This window comes from Paralichthys olivaceus, chromosome 16 (assembly GCF_024713975.1).
Source record: "Paralichthys olivaceus isolate ysfri-2021 chromosome 16, ASM2471397v2, whole genome shotgun sequence".
NCBI classification, from domain to species: Eukaryota; Metazoa; Chordata; class Actinopteri; order Pleuronectiformes; family Paralichthyidae; genus Paralichthys; species Paralichthys olivaceus.
The window spans coordinates 15119974-15140220 of NC_091108.1; the positions used below are offsets into that span (position 1 = coordinate 15119974).

Below are 20247 nucleotides of genomic sequence, written 5' to 3' on the forward strand. Positions count from 1 at the left end.
TTCCCACTTCCTTCACAGCGGACCGGTTTGGGACGGTCCGAGCGCAGCGTGTAGGGTCCGCAGTGTGCAGTGTAGGCACGTTTCTCCACACACGTCAGCTGAAGACGTCCTCACAAACTTTAACACAACGGGCTGACCATGCACCGTGTCACTGACTGACCGAGGAGAGGAGAAGCGTCGGTAGGTTGATTTATAAGCGAAGATTTGGGCTCATTTGCGCGGTGTTTGTGACGCTTGTGATGTGAAGTGGACACGCTCCATCTCTGCAACAGCAACGTGTTAAACTGTGATCCGAGTTTGAATCACGTTGGGAAAAGTGACAAACTTGAGCTGGAAGTTCACACTCACTGTGTTTGCACAGGAGTTCGTGCTGAAACACTAGAAACTGATCTTCTCATTTAAAGCACGTTACAACTCGATCAGCAGCGAAGTGGGTTGTTCAGAGTCTATAGAAAGAATCCGCTGTTATATATACTTATGTTTGTATACCTGGAATTTGTTGATACCCCTTTTTTATCTTAATCTGGATTTATTACAATAAACACAAGTCACTGATGGCAGAGTGGATTTTCAGTGGAGGCGCCTTAGTTACACCCTTGGATCACTGTGAGAAAGTTTGCATCAGCTTTGCACATCTGGACTCTGCAGTTTTATTCATGCATGACAGAGCTGGGCGATGTGGGCGAAAATGATATCAAGATACAAAATCGTTCGTATTGTTAACTATCACATTACAAGTCACATAATCATGTCTTGATTAAATGTTGCTCCTGACTGAAGGTTCTGGTTTTAAACTCTTATCTGTGAGCTGAGAATGACAACAAATCTGAGCTCCATCAGTTAAAGTTAAAGTTGTTATACCTCTTCAATGTGCTGTATAATGTATAAAAATATATCAATATAAATTGGACTTTTGTTATCTGTTGCTGTGAAACTGTGGCTTTATGTTCTGTGTGTCTGCTCTGCTGGAAAGTAAATCAGCTCTCACGTTTTGATTGGGGTATCGAACCAGGTTTCTCTTTAAGTTCTGCCGTGGCCCCCAGGGACCTGGGGGGGATTCACACAGGTTGATGATGCCACCACCAGGGTTCATGTTAGAGATGGTTTTCATGATGACATGAGTTGTTTAATGCTCCAATCAGGTCACAGAGCCTCAATATACTTTTAAATTTGTTTTATTAAATGTGATTTGTTATCATGTGATCCTGTATGTCATTGTCTTATGTTTGTACCAAACCGTGATCGAGCAGTGTGTGGGTGGACTGGTCAGAGAGACAAACATTAGTCAAACATTACTGTAGGTGTGACTGTTATTGAACATGTGTGCATAGTGCAAAGGTTTCCATGTATCTTTGCTTAACACCACAACAATGTATCCTCAATGTATCTGCAGAGTGACAGGTTAGTGTGGAATGAAGTTCAGATTGTTGAAATGCTGCAGGTCCGTTGTGTTGAAATGTAAAAAAAAAAAAGGAAGCTGTTGCAGTTTGTTCAGGTTGTTACAGGGAGTCCTTCATGCTTTTATTACCCCTCAGTTAGATTGTTGTTACTCCCTGTCTGCAGGTGGAGAACTGTTTCCTCTTCGTCGTCTCCAGTTTGTACAAAGTGCAGCAGCTCGTCTTCTAACTGGACAAAGAAACACCAGTACTGGTCTCTCTCCGCTGGCTTCCTGTCAAATTCCGGATTGATTTTAAGATTTTAAATCGTCTGGCAGTGACACCACTTTATTTAGCTGAACTGTTGCACCTTCATACTCCATCCAGAGCACTGAGGTAGAGCCAACCACCTGATGCGTCTGGATGTCCTGAGATCTATAGGCTCATCAATAGAGGTGACTGGGCCTTTGAAGTGGCTGCTCCTAATCTCTGGAACAGTTTATCTTTTCATGTCAGAACTAGAAACATTTAAATCATTGCTAAACACCCACTTCCTCTCACTGGCTTTCCATTCCAGCTGAGTTTTCATTTAATCTGCTACTGTGCAACGTTTGAATTCTCTTATAGTAACGATGTTTAACATTTGATTGCTTTTTGTATTTTCCGTTCACTCAGTTTTGATTACATGTATTTTTATATTTTTCTACTGACACATTTTAAGCCTGTTCAGTACGTTGGTCAACTGTGGTTGTTTTAAATGTGCTGTATAAATAATCTTTGAGAGTTGTATGTCCCAGACGCGCTGTGAAAAGTTAACAAACCATTCACCTCTTTTCCTGTCAGGGTGTTCATTTGCTTTAAAAGCTTTGAAACATTGTCTTTTCTGACCAGAGTCAATGACGTCTGAAACATCATTTGGAAACAAAGTGACTAAAAGGTTTTGTCCTTGACTTTCTTTTGCAGTCGTTGCTCTTGTGACAGAATGAAGACGAGAGAGGTGAAGATCATAAACAAGGGTCTGGAGGATGAGATGGTAAATATCACTTCCCATCTTGAAGCTGCAGTTTCACTTAACCAATTTAGATTTTGTGTTGAGAAATGTATCGTCTCTGTGTTTTGTTTTTTCTCCTTAAATAATCTTCAAATTCCTAGCTTGTGTAGTAACAGTGTGCTGATAGGTTTTAGTTTTTTGTGATCACATGATTGGGATGATTAGGACTTGTGTAGTACAGTGCGTTGCTTTTTAAAGACTTAAGTCGTGTCTACATGTGTCAGAGTGGAATTAGAGAATGTCGCATTCAATTTTATTCCAAATCTTTCTATTCACACATACTGAAATTACCCACAATCATTTGGAGAATTTAGAAATTTCACGGGTGGTAACATGGACCACAGATTGTTTTATATTCCCGGGGGATAGAGTTTGACATTTTAGGAAATATGATTATTCATTATGATGCTAAGTTTAATCTGTCTGGTGAAAATGAAGTTACACAGAGTTACTTCACTGAAAGACAAAAAAAAACCCAATTATGGTTGTGTTGTGTTGTGTTGGAAGGGAATAAAATCCGCCTGCCAGCACCACAACGAACCGTCTGCCAGTTGATTCAACAGACGGATATTGTCTGTCTACCCACATCTACCACAGAGCTCTATTGTCGTCCAACGATTCAAAACACATCATAGAGCGTTTGGTTCTTCTTTCAGAGTGGAGTGTGCATGTTCTCTCTGTGTCTGTGTGAATGTGAGTGTGAATGATTGTTTGTGTCTGTGTGTTGGCCTTGTGTTACGCTGGCGACCTGTCCAGGGTGTACCCTGCCTCTCGCCCAATGTCAGCTGGGATTGGCGTCAGCTCCCCCCGCAAATCTCAAAAGGATAAGCGGTACAGATAGCATGCATGGATGGATGGGTGGAAGGATCATTAAGCTTTAAAAATTAGTGTGGGCCACCCTGCTGCTGTAAAACTCATCATATCTGTGTTAATCCACAGCTGAAAATAGTCCCTATCAAATGCACCATTAACTCCTGTTCTCTAAAATCTACTGAGGCAGAAACATTGTCAGCGTCACATCCAGTTTATTTACTGTGTATTACCAACTGTCTCTGCCTCCTCCAGCAAACAGCTCAGCAGTCTGTATGTCCCAGCCCTCAGTCTATTTACATCAGTGCTTCCCTGTGCAGGAGGTGTGGGGGTACCGGCCCTGTCTGTGGAAGACCATCCTGGTGGGTGTGGGTGTTGTCTGCTCCGGCGGTCTCCTCCTGCTGCTGCTCTATTGGCTGCCTGAATGGGGCGTCAAGAGCACCTGCACACACACCTCGCTGAGGGAAGCACACACGCTGCTGCTCAGGACCACAGTACTTGCTTTCTTTCTTTTTTCTCACTCTTACTTCTTATATGTCGAGCATGCATGGACACATACGGACAGTTGCTGTTAAAACACATTTTAATCAGATTTAATGACACTGGGTTGGCACACACGCTGTGAACACCACTCATGATGAATAGTAGTGTGCAGCCTCACAGCCGAGGAAGAGAGTCATGCTTTGTATTGTTACCACAGGATGAGTTCAGGCAGTGGTTTCGAGCCAAAGCACACGTGATGCTAGCTCCGTGGAAGAAACCCTTCGACATCTTGGATTTGTCCGCGATGGCTCAGCTGCCGAACGGGGACCACAGCGAGGAGCATTGTGGGAAATTTGCTCAAGGGCGGTCTGCTCAGGTATTTCAGTGGAAACTGTCTGCCACTCCTACACATTACATGCATCTGCTTAATATAGATTACAGACATGAGAAGTTCTAAGTCTAGATCTGTGATTGGAGTTCTGATGTGTAAAGTTGTTAAACAGTCGATATCTGACCTCCTCTTTATCCTCTTCAGATCCACTTCTTCACCCACCACAGCACTAAATACTACTGGGATGATGAGACGCAGAATTTTGAGTCGTATAAGTAAGACTCCTGTCGTTTTCTGCTTCCACTGTCTGAAACACCAACATTTAATATAACCTTTGTTTCTTTTAATGTTACCAGAAAATGAACCTCCATCATAAATCACAATCAGTGACATGAATGTGTGTGTGACTTTTCTAGAGGCTTGGAAGATGTGAAGGTGAGCTGTGCAGAAATCCACTCTGAACACAGCTCTGGACTCTGTACAGCCCTGCAGGACTACAGGTTCAACACACACACACACACACATACATACACCATGTTTTCCTTATTTTGTGCTTTATGGTACATTTATATACTTATTGCCTTAAAGTAACTGTGGGGAAAATGTCATGTTATACAACCTTGTGTTAAATGACGAGTGCCAAACCCATACTGAGCTTGTTCCTTTTTGCTCTGACTCTTTTTTAACAGGAGGTTGTTTTTCGGGGAGAATGAGATCGCAGTGCGAGTGCCCTCTCTGTTCAAGCTCCTCATTAAGGAGGTGAGTTCTGAATTCAGGTTTCATTTAATGACATTTGACACGCCAGGAAAAAAGACAGTTTTCAGCTGTGAATCCTGAAACACGTCAAAGCTAACAGAGCTCCTCATTATAAACAAAACATTTAAATCAAACAAAAATACCTGACAACAACTTCAACTACTACTAATGATAGTAAGAATAATAATAACACAAAACAATGAATAATGGTCAAGAGCATTGTACCAAAAATAATGAACTCATTTATGAGGACTAATTGAATAAAAGAGAATTTGTGTATTTTGTTTCTGATCTTGTCTTATCAAGTCCAACTATTAATAATATGATAGGTTCTCTTTTTTTTTACGTATGTGTTTCTCTTCCTACATCAGGTCTTGAATCCGTTCTACATCTTCCAGCTCTTCAGTGTGATCCTGTGGAGTGCAGAGGATTATTACTATTACGCCACGGCCATCGTTTTCATGTCGGTCATCTCAATTGCTACCTCGCTGTATACCATTAAAAAGGTGAGTTGTGCCTGATTGTGGGAAATTGTGTTGTGAGCTGACAATCAGAGAGAAATGGCAGTTTCAGTCAAATCCCTCTCAAGAGTCTGTATTCTCGACCAGTTGCGTGTCTGTGTGTTTCTCATCTGTTGAATCAGTGTGTCTCTCATTTCAGCAATATGTGATGCTGCATGACATGGTGGCAGCTCACAGTGTGGTGCGTGTGTCAGTCTGTAAAGGAAATAAAGGTAAACGCTTCTTTCTGAATGTTACATAGAGCTGTATATGAGGTTGTGTAATTGTTAATGATTGACCTTCTAAAATGAGCTGATGGTGTAAAGCAGTTTAATCATATTACTAAGCAGTCCCCAGTACCTTTTTTATAATCATTTAGTAATACATGAATCGCATTAGTTATTTTCCTCGTGTACAGAGTGCATCACATCATTTTCACCACTCTGACTCTGATTGTTTACCCAGATATTGCAGAAGCCATGTCGACAGAGCTCGTTCCTGGTGATGTCATCATTATTCCAGCAAACGGGATGATCATGCCCTGCGACGCCGTTCTCATCCATGGAACCTGTATTGTAAATGAGAGCATGCTGACAGGTTGTATTTCCATACGGCTGCTATGTCCTAATTCATAAATGCTCTTAAGATAAGATAAGATCATTCTTTATTTGTTCCACAAAAGGAAAAATCTACTGCCTGTTTTTTTGCATAATCCTGCAAATAAACAAACCATTGGACAGCAGCAAAAACATAATCTCCATGGCAGAGGTGATAAAGGCTTCACTGTCAACACTAACTCGAACAAAAGAGTTTTGATTGGGGGTCATTTTAAGATTAACATGAAAAGACGAATGTATTTTTATTTAATGACATGCTTTCATTGTGCACTGTGTTGTGTTTACACTTGTGGACACTGAAAACAACACCATAGACATGATTAATATAAGTGGGTTTCCTTGGATGTATGTTGTCTGTAGGAGAGAGTGTCCCAGTTACCAAGACCAGTCTTCCCAGTTCAGGTGAGGATTCAGCTATGAGCTACAACATGGAGGAGCACAAGAGACACACCTTGTTCTGCGGCACCCACGTCATCCAGACCCGCTTCTACACTGGTGAACTGGTGACGGCTGTTGTGGTCAGAACAGGTGAGATGGCGGGAAACACAACAGGAAGTAGAATGCCACTCAGTATAGCACGTACCTCCACCAAGGCCCCACAGTCCCCTTGAATTAAAAACACATTCTGTTTCTCAGATACACAGTTGTGGAAGTTAAAGGCTTCTTACTCTATTTGTTACAATACAGCAGCTTCAAAAAGTATCAGTCCCATTAACATGCCTGATTTAAAAAAAATTAAGATCCACAAATTATTCTCTGAGAAATCACCAAAAAAGTTGAACACCTTATATCTCAATGTTAAAGAAAAAAATCCTGCCTCTGCCCCCTGATCCAGATCCATACCAGAATGTAATAGGTTCTTGAGTCATTTCCCACCCCTGCACAAAATTTCATGGAAATCAGTTCAGTAGTTTTTGCGAAATTGTGAAAAAATAACAAACAAAGAGACACAAATACAACTTCCCTGGTGAATAGATTTGATATTAACAGACTGATCATCCACATATTCAGCCAATGTGTCTCCACAGGCTTCAGCACGGAGAAAGGCCAGCTGGTGCGCTCCATCCTCTACCCCAAACCCACAGACTTCAAGCTGTACCGAGACGCCTACCTGTTCCTGCTGTGTCTGGTGGGGGTGGCAGGGATCGGCTTCATCTACACCATCGTCCTCAGTGTAATGAACCAGGTAAAACTGCTCCTACAGACGACATCTGATTGTTTAAATGTTGCCGCAGGTCGGTTGGTGACGGTTGTTTCTCGATCCAGGTTCCTGCTAAAACCATCATCATTGAATCTCTGGACATCATCACCATCACGGTGCCCCCGGCCCTGCCAGCAGCGATGACGGCCGGTATCGTGTACGCACAGCGGCGTCTGAAGCGGGTCGGAATCTTTTGCATCAGCCCCCAGAGGATCAACATGTGCGGTCAACTTAACCTGGTTTGCTTTGACAAGGTAGTTTACGCCGTAGTTGTCTTTTTTTTTTTTGGTTTCTTGTTAAGAATCCAGGAAATGTTTATTTTCAAGATCTGCACTCGTCATGTGTCTCAGGATCATGTCTGCAAACTTGACTTGACTCAGAATGCATGAAATTTAGTAATGAAGCGTTCACACCCACTTCCAGTTCAAGCACAAGTTCTCGTTTGACACTGACTTAATGGTTTTGTTTGTCGAAACCATGCTGTGAAATGTTGTCTCGAGGCTGCAGCTCTATAAGGCCACAACGTCAAGCACCACACATTTAGAAGATGTTGACGCTATAGTATCGATTACATTTAGAAGATTAATCAATGAGTCTATAATGGAAAAGTAGAAAGTATTTTTATAACCATTTGATTATTTTTATTATATTTTGAGCGAAATACAAAAAAGAAATGGTTTAAGTCTCTCAAATGTGAATATTTCCTGGTTTCTTCTATGATGATTAACTGGACATTTTTATTTTGTCACATAAAAAAGCCATTTGAAAATCTTTACTTCGACTCTTGAGAGTTTTGATGCACATTTTTATTTTCATACACTTTCTAGACCAAATAATTAATTGGCATTTAACTGAGATGAAGAAAGCTTATATTATATATTAGAGCTGGATAATTTGCCCTTAATCAAAGTGTGATTTGTGATTTTCTCCTTCAGACTGGTACTTTGACTGAGGATGGTTTGGACCTGTGGGGTATCCAGAGAGCTGAAGGTGGCAGGTAAGAGTGGCCCTTTTCACTGTTGTGTTTGTTGTCTTATGCAAACACATCTGCATCAAGATAAATGTAAAACTGAGAAGAATCAAACATCTGGAGAGATACGATAACAGAAGCTGGAGCAGATGTTGCAGAACTGTGGAAATGTATTTTTCCTAAGTACTCTGGCAGTTTTAATGCCAAAGTAGAGGCTTTTCCTTCTCTTTTTCATTCCTCAGAAGCTAAGGTTGGCTCGAGTGTAACCTGATAATGTTTATTTTGAGATATCTTTCCCATATGTCAGAGATTTCAACCTTGCATTTGTAAAAGTGTAAAAATCCCTTAGTGTTTAGGCAAATTTGCAGCTGTGTTATAGACAATAGCAATGAAGTGACTGATATAGATAGAAAGTACGATAAAAATAATATGAATACAGCAAATTGCAGTCACTGTGTTAAAGTGGTCCCACACCAGGAAAAGGATATTTTAGCATGTTTTCATAAGCTGTCATTAGGTAACCTCGGTTATACAGGGTTATATTTGTTTGGAATCGTCTCCTGTCATCGTCACAAACAGTCAAACTGCTGAGTTAGATCCTCCCTCTCTGTTGCAGCTTCTCTCCTCCAGAGTCCAAAGCAGCTGAACAGAGTCTGGTGAGCTCAGCGTTCGTGGCGTGCATGGCCTCCTGCCACTCACTGACCAAGATAGAGGGCGAACTCTCCGGAGACCCTCTGGACCTCAAGATGTTCAGCGCCACAGGCTGGGTAAATAACAGTTATCAGCGCTGACTCCCAGCATGCTTAGTCACAGGCCCCGCAACCAGCATGGATACCAGTGTGTACATGAATTATGCAGCGCCACGTTCACTGCCTTGGCAGAGCAAGTTCACTAAAATGGTGCCGTCATCCATGGCACCAATTCACTAAAGTCTGGCACCATGGATACTCTGAAAATGCCTCTTTCATTTCAAGAGGAGAGTGGGAATGAGAGTGTTTATCTCAAGACATTAAGTTATGATGGTGTGATTTCATTTGTTGATAGATCCTGGAGGAGCCCACAGAGGAAGAGACAGCTCTCCACAATCCCATAATGCCCACAGTTGTGCGGCCTCCAAAGCACGTCGTCCCTGAAGCCAATCAGAACAATCCACTAGCTCAAAACATGGTACAGTAGCTCTCCATGTGTTTATTCTGTGATCAGTGTATTTGTTTATTGCTGCTCAGAACTATTCAACTTCCTGATTGATCTCAGAATTGTATTATTCATTCATTTACGCATGTTTTTTTCCCAGGAGCTTTCTCAAATATCAGTAAGTTGTTCTTTCTTTAAATTCTTATAGCACAGAGTTTTATATTTTAGAAAATATATTTATTTTACATTCGTAATTTGTGTACAGACGTGAGAGTGCTGTTGCAAAAGCACAAGTATTAAATTAGATTACATTTTCTCACAGACATAATTTGTATGAAGATTTAGTTTTTACTTTATCTTGCTGTCTTCCTGCTAACCTTCCTTATCCACATCCACTTCAGTTAATGATTTTCTATATTTATCAGAATGACAGCCAACATCCAGGAATGTGCTGCTTTGAAACAAACGTCATGTGAGCTTGTAAATGAGGCAGGAAAACCAAATGAATCATTAATACTGGGCTGAGTTTTCTTGATGAAAATGTTTTGAATATCTTTTCTATGCTCCTCAGTCCTTTGAGATCGGTATCGTGCGTCAGTTCCCCTTCTCGTCTGCGCTGCAGAGGATGAGCGTCGTGGTCAGGAGGTTAGGGGAGAAGCACATGGACGCCTACTTGAAAGGAGCGCCGGAGATTGTGGCGAGCCTCTGCAAACAGCACACAGGTCTGACACTTAACCTGCACCGTGAAGGTCGGGGTGGATATGTCTCCATGATTTAGATTCACAAAGCAGTTGACAGTAGCTGAAGCCTCCCTGTTCCATTTCGAAAAAAGAAACAGACTGACATGGCTCTGTCTTTCACCTCAGTCCCACAGAGTTTCACAGAGACTCTGGAGAGCTACACCAGGCAGGGCTTCAGGGTTATTGCCCTGGCACACCGGCAGCTGGAGTCCAAACTCTCCTGGCACAAAGTCCAGAGCCTCAGCAGGTACGTCTCCATTCACAGATAACACCGTCCACAGTACATGCAGCTATTGACGGGGAAGTTCCTCAAACATGACACCGTAAACTCTGCAATGCTGCTAAACAAAACGTCTTTGTGGGTTTGAAGATTATCGTGGTGTTTGATAGATTTCCACTGATAACTAAACAAATGACATAATGTAAATATATTATATAGAGAGTTTTCTAAAACACGAGGACAAAGAAATTGAAAACAGCGGCCTCAACATATAGGACAGTGCAGCGACAGTAAGTGCTGCAACAGGAGTTAAAGGTTTTCTTTCCTGACTTACAAGCTCACATGACGACTCGTTTCAAAGAAACACATTCCTGGATGTTTGCTGTCTGTCTGATAGATATAGAAAATCATTAACTAAAGTGGACGTGGATAAGGAAGGTTAGCAGGATGGGAGCAAGTTAAAACTTTATTCATGACTATCATGACTTGTGCATTGCTGATGGTGTTTAAATGATCTGTTATTGTCAGGGACCTGATAGAGACCAACATGGAGTTCCTTGGTTTGATCATCATGCAGAACAAAATAAAGCAGGAGACTGCCGGGGTTTTACATGAATTACGACAAGCCAACATCCGCACCTTGATGGTCACAGGTAACCCAGCTCAGTGAATGTGTTGACTTATCTGTGGCTGAAATCATGAACATCCACGTCACTATGGTCTCCTTTTCCCGTTTTTGTAAGGTGACAACATGCTCACAGCCATATCGGTGGCTCGAGACTGTGGGATGGTCCGCGCACATGAGCAGGTCATTATAGCAGATGCTGTGCCTCCTAAAGATTTAAATCCAGCCACTATCATGTGGCATTACACTGAAAACCCAGCTCAGACCGCCAAGGACAATCAGGTAAGACTTGAAGCTGCTTTCAGACATGTGCTGAACACTGCACATTTTCCTGATCTTTTCCTGCCAATCCTGTAAAATATGTGAGTGAGCCATGTGAGAATTAAACAGGAAAATGTCTGGAAAATTCACCTTGAGTGAGTTGATGCCTTTTATAACGCTCAACAGATGTGAAACTGGAAGAATCTGAATATCTCAGGATGATAACCCGGTGTTACACGTAGACGACACAAAAACACATGACTTCCACAGCAGAATTTATACATCATGGCTTGCCTCCTGCATGCTGATCGGGTGTGTTTACCTTCACTGACACCTTCTCGGTGTTCCTGAGTCTTATTTTGTGTTTGAACAAAATAAAGCAAAGAAACACTTGAGCTTTAGAAGAAACCACCCAAAAAATGCTTGAAGTGAACGTCTCTTTGCACTGTTACATACATACACTTAGATATTAGACAAAAGCCCAGTTTGCGTGAGTCAGTAAGAAACAAGCATGAGACGGGGGCTATGAAGACGTTTGTCAGAGGCCCTCCAGTGTTTTTTGTCCTGCAGATAGTACAGTTTGACAGTTTTCTGCTCTGGTCTCCTGACTCATCCTCTCCTCTATAGTCTGTGGAGATAAATTTGGAGGAAAAGGCGTTTGACAAGCGACAGCCTCTGCAGGAACAAAGCTATCACTTCGCTGTGAGCGGCAAAGCCTTCGCTGTTATCACCGAGCACTTCCCACAACTCGTCCAAAAGGTACAAGCATGACACATCTGCACATTCACATCAGTATTAGGTGTACATCATTTCAAAGAGTTTCCTTTAAAAAAACGAATGAGTGAAGTTATTAAATTTGTGCTATTTCACTGGTGACATGTCAGTTTGATATTGGTGTGATCCCTTGTCTCCCCACCTGGGGGCGCTGCAGCTCATTCTAGGAGCCACAGTGTTTGCCCGAATGGCTCCAGACCAGAAGACACAGCTGGTAGAAATCCTGCAGAGCATCGAGTGAGTCCTCCATTGATTTTGTGGCTTAAATTTTCATCTGTTATGAGCTTAATCATTTAATATTATGGCATCATCATCGTCATCATCATGTGTGGCAAATGTTGAACTCTCCCCCACTCTGTTTACCTTCCAGCTACACTGTTGGGATGTGTGGTGATGGTGCAAATGACTGTGGAGTAAGTGTGGATTAGATTATCCAAATATGCATAAACTTTCTATATGTTTAGTCGGAGCTATTGTAATGATGCTTCCATTCGTGTATTTGATGCGATTACACTCAAATACCTGTGTCTTAATGTGTCAAGGCAAAATAATATCAAAGTAGCAGTCTTTTGTTATAGCAGAGAAGTATTAGTGTATCGGTAGATATGTACTGAAGTGTCAACAATATACCAGTGCACAATATACAACAGTATCAGTACCGCAGCCCTTCTTTGTGCCGTATAATAAAAGACATAGAATATTAATTTTAGTGTGATTGCACATTTCACCATAATTAAATAGCGGTCCTGTAGGTGCATCCTCTCAAACCTGACAACAGGTTAAAAAATAAGAAATTAACAAATATAAACATATGGATATAGATGGATATAATATGTTAAAATAATATATACAGTGTTGATCTTTGTCACTCTGTGGAGTATAAGGTCAATAAAAAGCAGTAGACATTAACTGTACCTAAGTTCAGATCTAGCAGATTTTCTGTATTTCTGTTAAAGCCAATAGAACTATAATGTGTTATCTCTCTTTCTCTCTCTCAGGCTCTGAAGAGAGCTCACAGTGGGATTTCTCTGTCCGAGCTGGAGGCGTCTGTCGCTTCACCGTTCACCTCCACCACCTCAAACATCTCCTGTGTCCCCAACCTCATCAGGTGAGATGAGATTCCTGAATTTCATTTATTACTTAGGTTTAGTGTTGAAAGAATAAAAAAACAAAAACAATTACAAACCAGGGTTCACAGTTATATCATGTACTCTCAGTTAATTCATAGGTTTGACATTTCAGGTGTATTTTGTTGTGAACTGACCCTTCAAAACTTTTCTGAGCAGCAAAATATGGAATATTGTTTGTTATATTTTTTATCTTATCCTGAATGTCTCTTATATTCTTCCCTTCCACAGGGAGGGTAGAGCTGCCCTCATCACGTCATTCTGTGTTTTCAAGTTCATGGCTCTCTACAGCATCATCCAGTACCTCAGTGTCACCCTGCTCTACTCTGTAAATACCATGCTCTTTGTCATGCCAACACTCTGCTCCACATATTAGTTTTATTAGTCTTTGTGGTTAGCACCTTTGCATTACAAACCCTGATAGAACCCACATGAGATGTGAGGAGCAAGTAGAAGTAAGCTGTGCAAAGTGTGTGTGTGTGTGTGTGTGTGTGTGTGTGTGTGTGTGTGTGAGAGAGCGCAGGGAGGGGAGGGGCTTCTTTCGATTGTCAAACTAAGCCAGGGACCACAGAGTTTCATGTCATTTTTTTCAGGAATAAGTGTCAGTAAAATAAATTGTCATTCATCTTCTGCTGTGTGATTATTAACTTCTCTTCAACATTTCTGATATTATAGATCCTCAGCAACTTAGGAGACTTTCAGTTCCTCTTCATTGACATCGCCATCATTCTCATCATCGCCTTTACAAGTGAGGAAAAGCACCAAGAAATACTTTGGATCCATGTTTTTACTTTGGGGATCAGACAAAAGCCTCCAAATATGACATCAACGTTTTGTTTCTGTCTTCAGTGAGTCTGAACCCTGCGTGGAAGGAGCTGGTGTGGCGTCGCCCACCGTCCAGTCTGATTTCCGGACCGCTACTGTGCTCGGTTCTGACCCAGATCCTCACCTGCCTGTTCTTCCAAGTCCTCGTTTTTCTCTTAGTGCGGCAGCAGAGTTGGTATGAGATATGGACCCCTCAGTCAGAGTGAGTGACACATCTGAAATGAACAATTGGTTTAGATAATACATTTTAAACAATGGAAGCTGGTCAGCAGAAGAAAAGAAAGAACTGAACGGAGGAACATTTCCCTCTTTGTCCTGTCTCATCCTGCAGCGCCTGTAATGTTTCCAGCTCCAGTCTCTCTCACAGCTCGAACGTATCAAGCCCTCACGACCACAAAAACATCAAGAACTATGAGAACACCACCCTCTTCTACATCTCCTCCTTCCAGTACTTGTCTGTGGCCATCGTCTTCTCCAAGGGAAAACCATTCAGACAGCCCAGCTACAAGAACTGTAAGACTCATTCAGCTGAGGAGAAGATCAGCCTGTTGTCGGTGTTAAAATGAGGAATGTGGAGAATCTGCTTAGGTTATAATTTAGTTTCACAAACAATGTGATAGTTAATCTTTTCACATGAGCACCACATTGATATAAATATCAGAACTTTGAAAAGATTTAGTAAGAAACTATTCCACAGAAAGAATCACATGGACTTTAAGGAAGTTTGTGAAAGAGGAAACGTTTGGTTGTGGTTGACTGTAATCTGCGTAATATAAAAAGCTGTTTGGTAGTTTCACAATGAGATTTGAGTCCAGAAGGAGTCAAACACAGCTTCTCCTTGCTGCTTATTTTTTCTTTTTTTCCCCAAAGATTCCGACTTTTTCCTCTTAATATTACGTCTTTATTGTCGTGATATTACGACTTGATTCTCGCATCGTCATGATTTTTAATACAAGTACTCTGTTGTAATCTAAAATGTTTGTGGATCTAGGCTTTAATGTGTTCTTCCTTGACCCATGTTCCATCTTTCCATCAAGTGAATAAGTTCCGTAGTTTTTGCAACAAACTAAAACACAACCTTATTTGTTCAGGTAATTATAATACCTATTCAAAGATTGAAGAATAAATGTGATTTACACTTACACATTCAGCTGTAATTTTCTAAATTGTAATATATTTTCCTAAATCCCTCAATTCTTTGTCTAAATCCATTTTTAATACTTAAATATAAGTTTAACACATGTTTTGGCAGTAGCCTTGTTGACATATATGATGGTCCTGAATGTTGAAAATTCCTATAAACACAATGTTGTTTGCCTAAACTTCTGCATGTTTATTCCATCAGGGCCGTTCATGCTGTCCTGCATTGGTCTGTACACGTTTCTCCTCTTCATCATGCTGTGTCCTGTCCCTGCTATCGACAACTTCCTGGAGGTAAAACCTTGTTTTTTTTCTGGGTGTTGCGTGAAGTTGAAAACGTTGTGTTCTCAGCGTGCTGCTCTGCCTCCCCTCAGATCGTGTGTGTTCCCCACGACTGGCGCGTTACACTGGTGGTTATTGTTGTGGTGAATGCGGCCGTGTCTTTCATGCTGGAGGTACACTTTCAGAGACACCACAGAAAACTGTGATTTGCATGCATTGATTTTTTTTCCCCCTGAGTGAATCAGTACATTTCTGCCTAACGAATGAAATCAATGAATCTTTTTGGAGTTATTTCTGTCTTTGTGCATTTCTGTGGCTATAACCAAAATCTTCAATCCTTCCTGTCATGTTTGATGAGTCTTAAGTCCGCCTGAAATTTCCCCTAGATTTTGATCCTTGACATCATCCTGTGGAGGCTTGTTTTCAGAGGCAATCAGGGGGTAAATCGCCCCTCAGAGTCCCCCGCTACTGCCACACCTCAGGTCGGGAAGCTTTTCACTACACGTCCTTCTGTTTTTCCTGGTTTCACTGTGTGGAGAGTGATGCGTTTTCCTGCTCTCTTTGCTCTGATCCTGCTGCTTTTCTTGCATATTCTCTGCAGGTGGTCTGTTTCACACCAAAATCTGTCAATAATATATGCCATCACAAGACTGACTATAGATTATCAATAAACATGCATATTAATCCACAGGTCATATTTAATTCCACAGAGCATTGTTTTGCTGTTTTTAAGACAACAGATCTGTTCTACGTTTGCACAAACTTGGAAATCCACATTTATCATAAATCACTTGTAATGTTTGACAACTAAAAATCAATATTACGATAGTTTTCCTAATATTTATGTAATAATCTCTTGAATTTGGGCCTCACACTTTCACATGACCCGATCACCAGATTTTGGTCTTCTTACACTTCAAACTATTGACTGTATATAAAGATGGATGTCTCCACCCCTTCCCACTATCCAAGCACTGCTATCTTGCACGTCTGGAGTCTGTGGAGTAGTGATCAGTGAATAGAGCCAAACCCTTGAACAAATATCAGTTTGATAAGAAAGACCTCAATTTACAATTTACATTTTTTCCGTTTTAATTTTGTCCATGTCCCATCCACCAACATGGAGAAAGTGGGATTTATAAACTATATTGTAGCCAGCCACCAGGTGGCAATTGAGATGCTTTGGCTTCACTTATGGGAAGCTGTCATGTCGTCCATATTTATATTCAGTCTATGATTTAAACAGATAATCAAGTTTGGAGTTAGATGTTCTGAAAATCCAATCCTGAAGTGACTCACTCATCCATCCAGTGGAATCAACATATAAATACCCGCTCACAAACTTTTTTTATCAAATGTTCTTATTGCACATATTCTCAGGAGGCCAACAGCCACTGGGGCTCGTCCTTCCTCTCTTGGTTGTTCTGTCGGAGGAACAAACCTCCCATGGTGCGCTACATGAACGTGGCCCTGGAGCTGCAGGACGACCCTGACTGGCCCTCCGGACCCTCCACTGTCACCTACGCTAATGATGCTCAGTCCCACATCTCAGCCGCCCTCTGACGCCAACGTGACCAACAGGCAGACTGCTGCACAGGCTGAACCTTAAATCCCAAACAATTTAAACGAGCTCAGATATGTGACGGAGTGACAGATTTACTTTGGATGTGGACCCTAGAGGATGCCAACAAACAAGCCTTCATAGAGAAGAGGCCTACTGTAACAACTAACTGACACTGTGAGCAGCTCATACAAAATATTCTCTTACATTGTGCCTCATCGAAAACATCAACATGGACAAACTCGCTGCACTAGGGTTTTAGCCGTACTGTCGTGTCATGCTGCTGAAACTTCAGTGTGTTTTCAGAAATACTGTGCATTTATCAGCTTTCTTGCAGCAAGGTTGGAACAACGTGGTCATGTTTTTTTCAGATTCTTCTGATACTATGTGAATGCATTTTGAGTGTTCAGGTATGACAGTAGTTGATCTTTTTACTCTACGTAAGGTATTTCACCAAAATGTTGTACCATTCCTTCAATGTCATATTGTCCTCTACTTCCAATGGCATACAACATGCAAATACTACACTGGATAGTGAGTGTGTGATATGAGTGTCATATGAGTCTTTCCATTGATTCAACAGTTTTCCTGATCCGATCCTGTATCTGAACCAGCACATTTTCATCAGATATTTTTAGTTTAACATCAGATTAATTCATCATATCAGATACAAAAAAAAAAATGTCTTCCACTAACAGCTGCTGCTAAAATATAAAAGCTGTGAAGCAATGAGGTCACATGGATTCAAAGTAACATGAGGACTTATATCTGTTTGCAGTTTTATAAATAAGACTTGTAGTGTTGGATTTCTCTGACAGAAAACATTCCACTGCTGCGTTTTCTTTCTTAGAGATGCTTCAGTTGAAATTCTTCCTGTGGAAGAGAGAAGCAGATGATTGTGTCCCTTTTAAATACTTAACTGCCAGTGTGTGTGTGTGCGCGTGTGCATGCGTGTGTGTGTGTGTGTGAGAGAGAGAGAGAGAGACAGAGAAAGACAACAGTGTGCCAGTACATATGAGAATCAAAACAAACCATTTCAGTATCCCTCAGATGCATTATAAAATGTTCTTTTACTCAACATGTGAATATGAAGTTAATTACATTTAACATGACTGAGGAGCTGAACAGAGGAGATAATGATTTAATTGATTAATGCAAACAAATTAATCAAAATTAATCTTCAAGACACTTGCTGCTGTGATCATTTTATAACAGTTAATTTTAACATGTGGATTTGATGTCAAATTTTTACTGTTTACAGCTGTTGTACACATATTTTTTCTAGTTTTAAAGTGTAAAAAATGTGAAAATCAAAATATTAATCACCAAAATGTCAAGATTATGACTATAATAAGGAGCAATATATTATGTGTTTTTGAAAATCGTAATAAACTTATTTTCCCATTTGTTCCAACGTCGCAGAAATATTTCAGTTTGTCAACAAATATCAAGAGTGTTTGCTCTGCAGAACTCTCATTACATTTCCCAATAAATCTGAATATGAAGCCACTCTGGCATGCTTCGTGGGGGGCTGACCTTGGTCACACTTTTTCAGCCAAGACTTACTGATCAATTATGGGCTTTCCCAGCCTCCTCGCTGCCTGGCATATGGGCGCTTTAAGGCGCGAGAGTGGAGGAGAAAGAGGGGTATCATTTCATGTGGAGATCAGGGCCTATACGCAGTGAATGGGTGGATTTAGGGGGGACTGTGGATAAGGGACGGGGGTCCTCACTTGTACCAAAAAGAAAAGAATCTCTCACAGATCAGGGAAGAGCCTTTTTGGGAATATTCATGATGAGGATGAGGAGGCATCATGAATTCATGTGTGTCTCCCTGACTTGCACGGATCATCTTTTCTGTCAACACCGATGTGTGCAGAGCCGGGATGTCTTGCTTTCGCTCTGTTTGCGGTGCAGTTTTGTGGATAGTGTTGCCTCTCCACAAAGCAATATGGGTTTTTGTGTACTCTCTGCTGTATTCCCTTTGTATCAGTAGAGCAACAGATGGAGAGTGGTGGAAAGACATAAAGACACCAAAACACACAGCCTTTCTTCCTCACAGCTAGATACTCGCTGGAAAAGATTTTCTCAAGCTTGCACTCAGACGTGTGCTGGTTCAAACATTTTGGACTTCATCTCCTTTCTCTTTTACCCATACGTTTCTTTGTCTGAGTCGTGTACTTTCAAGATTTGGGCCTGTGCACACAGTCTTTGTCTGCTGTTTCTTTGCTTACAACGGATCCCACAGAGCGATCAGACCCGCTCTGAATATTTAGAAAAGTAACTGCCACTGTAACGCAGTTTTCTCTGCGCTAAAAGTTGTCGTAAAAATACAGGCACTCTCTTGATGTGTCTGTTCTCACCGTGCGCACACATGCATTCACTTATTCTTTACAAAGTCTAGATGCAGTCACCAGTCGGCTGCGTCTTCTCTAATTGTGGCTGGACGCTCATAAGGCCCTGGTCGTGATTAATAGTCAGGACACAAGGCCAACCTGATGCTCACTTACGGTAGGCCTCATTTTACAGATGACACAAAGGCACCCACGTCTGGTAAAAGGTCTGTGACCCACCAGACGGACACAAAGCCCTTCTCCTCCCTCCTGTCTCCTAAGTATGGGCTCCTTCCCTGGGCCTTCATGGCGTTCCTTGTCCCCCTTCCTTTATCAGTCCTCGCAGGCCTGAATGGGCTCTGTGGTTGGTCAATAAATTCAGTGATTCAGGGGGTGGACAGTTGCAGCCGTGTTAACGTTTGTTCACAGGCTTGTCGGAGGGACGTGCCCCGCCCCGCGGCTCTTTGTCTCCCGTGGTCCCTCAACAGGTTAGAAGTCAATGGAGGGCCTTGTGCGGAGGTGGCAGGGGCATGGATGGAGCCGCCTCTCACATGGCGTTCACACAGGGGGAGGACCGGCTCGGATCACTGTGACACTTGTTAGTGTGGGGCCACACAACATTGCTGGGGTTGCCTCTCTCCCTCTCCCCAGAGGGCTGTGCGCGATATTCAGCACTTTAAACAAACTAATGGTTGAGGCTACGGGGTTGCTTCAGGGTAAGATGATCTGCACTCAGAGGAAACCAGAATGAAAAGAAGTGCACAAATGTATCTCACAATCTCAGTTTACAGATCAGACTTACAATTAAATGAGGTCAGGCCTTCATTTGGGCCACAATCTGCAATGATGGTGAATTCAGACTTTAAATGTAGATGAGAATGGAAGAGATACACATTTGTGGCCCCTGAAGGTGCCACACCGTTGTTGAGTTTCGAAGACTCGGCAGGGCCAAAGCATGGGAACATCCAAACTGGGAGAAAGGAGACAGAGAGCCATAGATAGAGCAACACACAAATAGAGGACGGCTTTGGGAGACAGAGAGCAGCGGGCAGAAAAAGACGCACAGAGGCTGAAGAGGGACTTAGAGCCATGACTGAAGCCTAACTGTCATGAGAAGATGAGAGTTGCCA

The 20247-nt window shown here is 41.8% G+C and overlaps 1 protein-coding gene across 3 annotated transcripts; it reads left to right on the forward strand.

Annotated features, from left to right (window-relative positions):
• The first annotated feature begins 10 nt into the window (after positions 1–10).
• Positions 11–18198, forward strand: LOC109639190 (polyamine-transporting ATPase 13A3-like). Of its 3 annotated transcripts, XM_020102532.2 has the most exons (34): positions 11–180; positions 1564–1831; positions 2340–2409; positions 3558–3731; positions 3938–4096; positions 4256–4326; positions 4468–4551; positions 4741–4810; positions 5179–5313; positions 5468–5540; positions 5773–5904; positions 6285–6452; positions 6953–7110; positions 7191–7379; positions 8061–8122; positions 8712–8862; positions 9140–9262; positions 9390–9407; positions 9801–9951; positions 10096–10216; positions 10718–10842; positions 10933–11096; positions 11703–11834; positions 12007–12086; positions 12220–12262; positions 12848–12957; positions 13208–13304; positions 13652–13724; positions 13826–14003; positions 14133–14314; positions 15147–15235; positions 15316–15396; positions 15610–15705; positions 16604–18198. In XM_020102532.2, exons 3-34 carry the CDS (start codon positions 2359–2361, stop codon positions 16784–16786), a joined length of 3723 nt encoding a protein of 1240 aa, XP_019958091.2. In that variant the 5' UTR covers positions 11–180; positions 1564–1831; positions 2340–2358; the 3' UTR covers positions 16787–18198. The 3 variants fall into 3 exon arrangements, with proteins under 3 accessions (XP_019958091.2, XP_019958108.2, XP_019958100.2); XM_020102549.2 differs by lacking the exon at positions 15316–15396 and having other exon boundaries at positions 16604–17053; XM_020102541.2 differs by lacking the exon at positions 1564–1831 and having other exon boundaries at positions 38–180.
• Positions 18199–20247: the final 2049 nt, after the last annotated feature.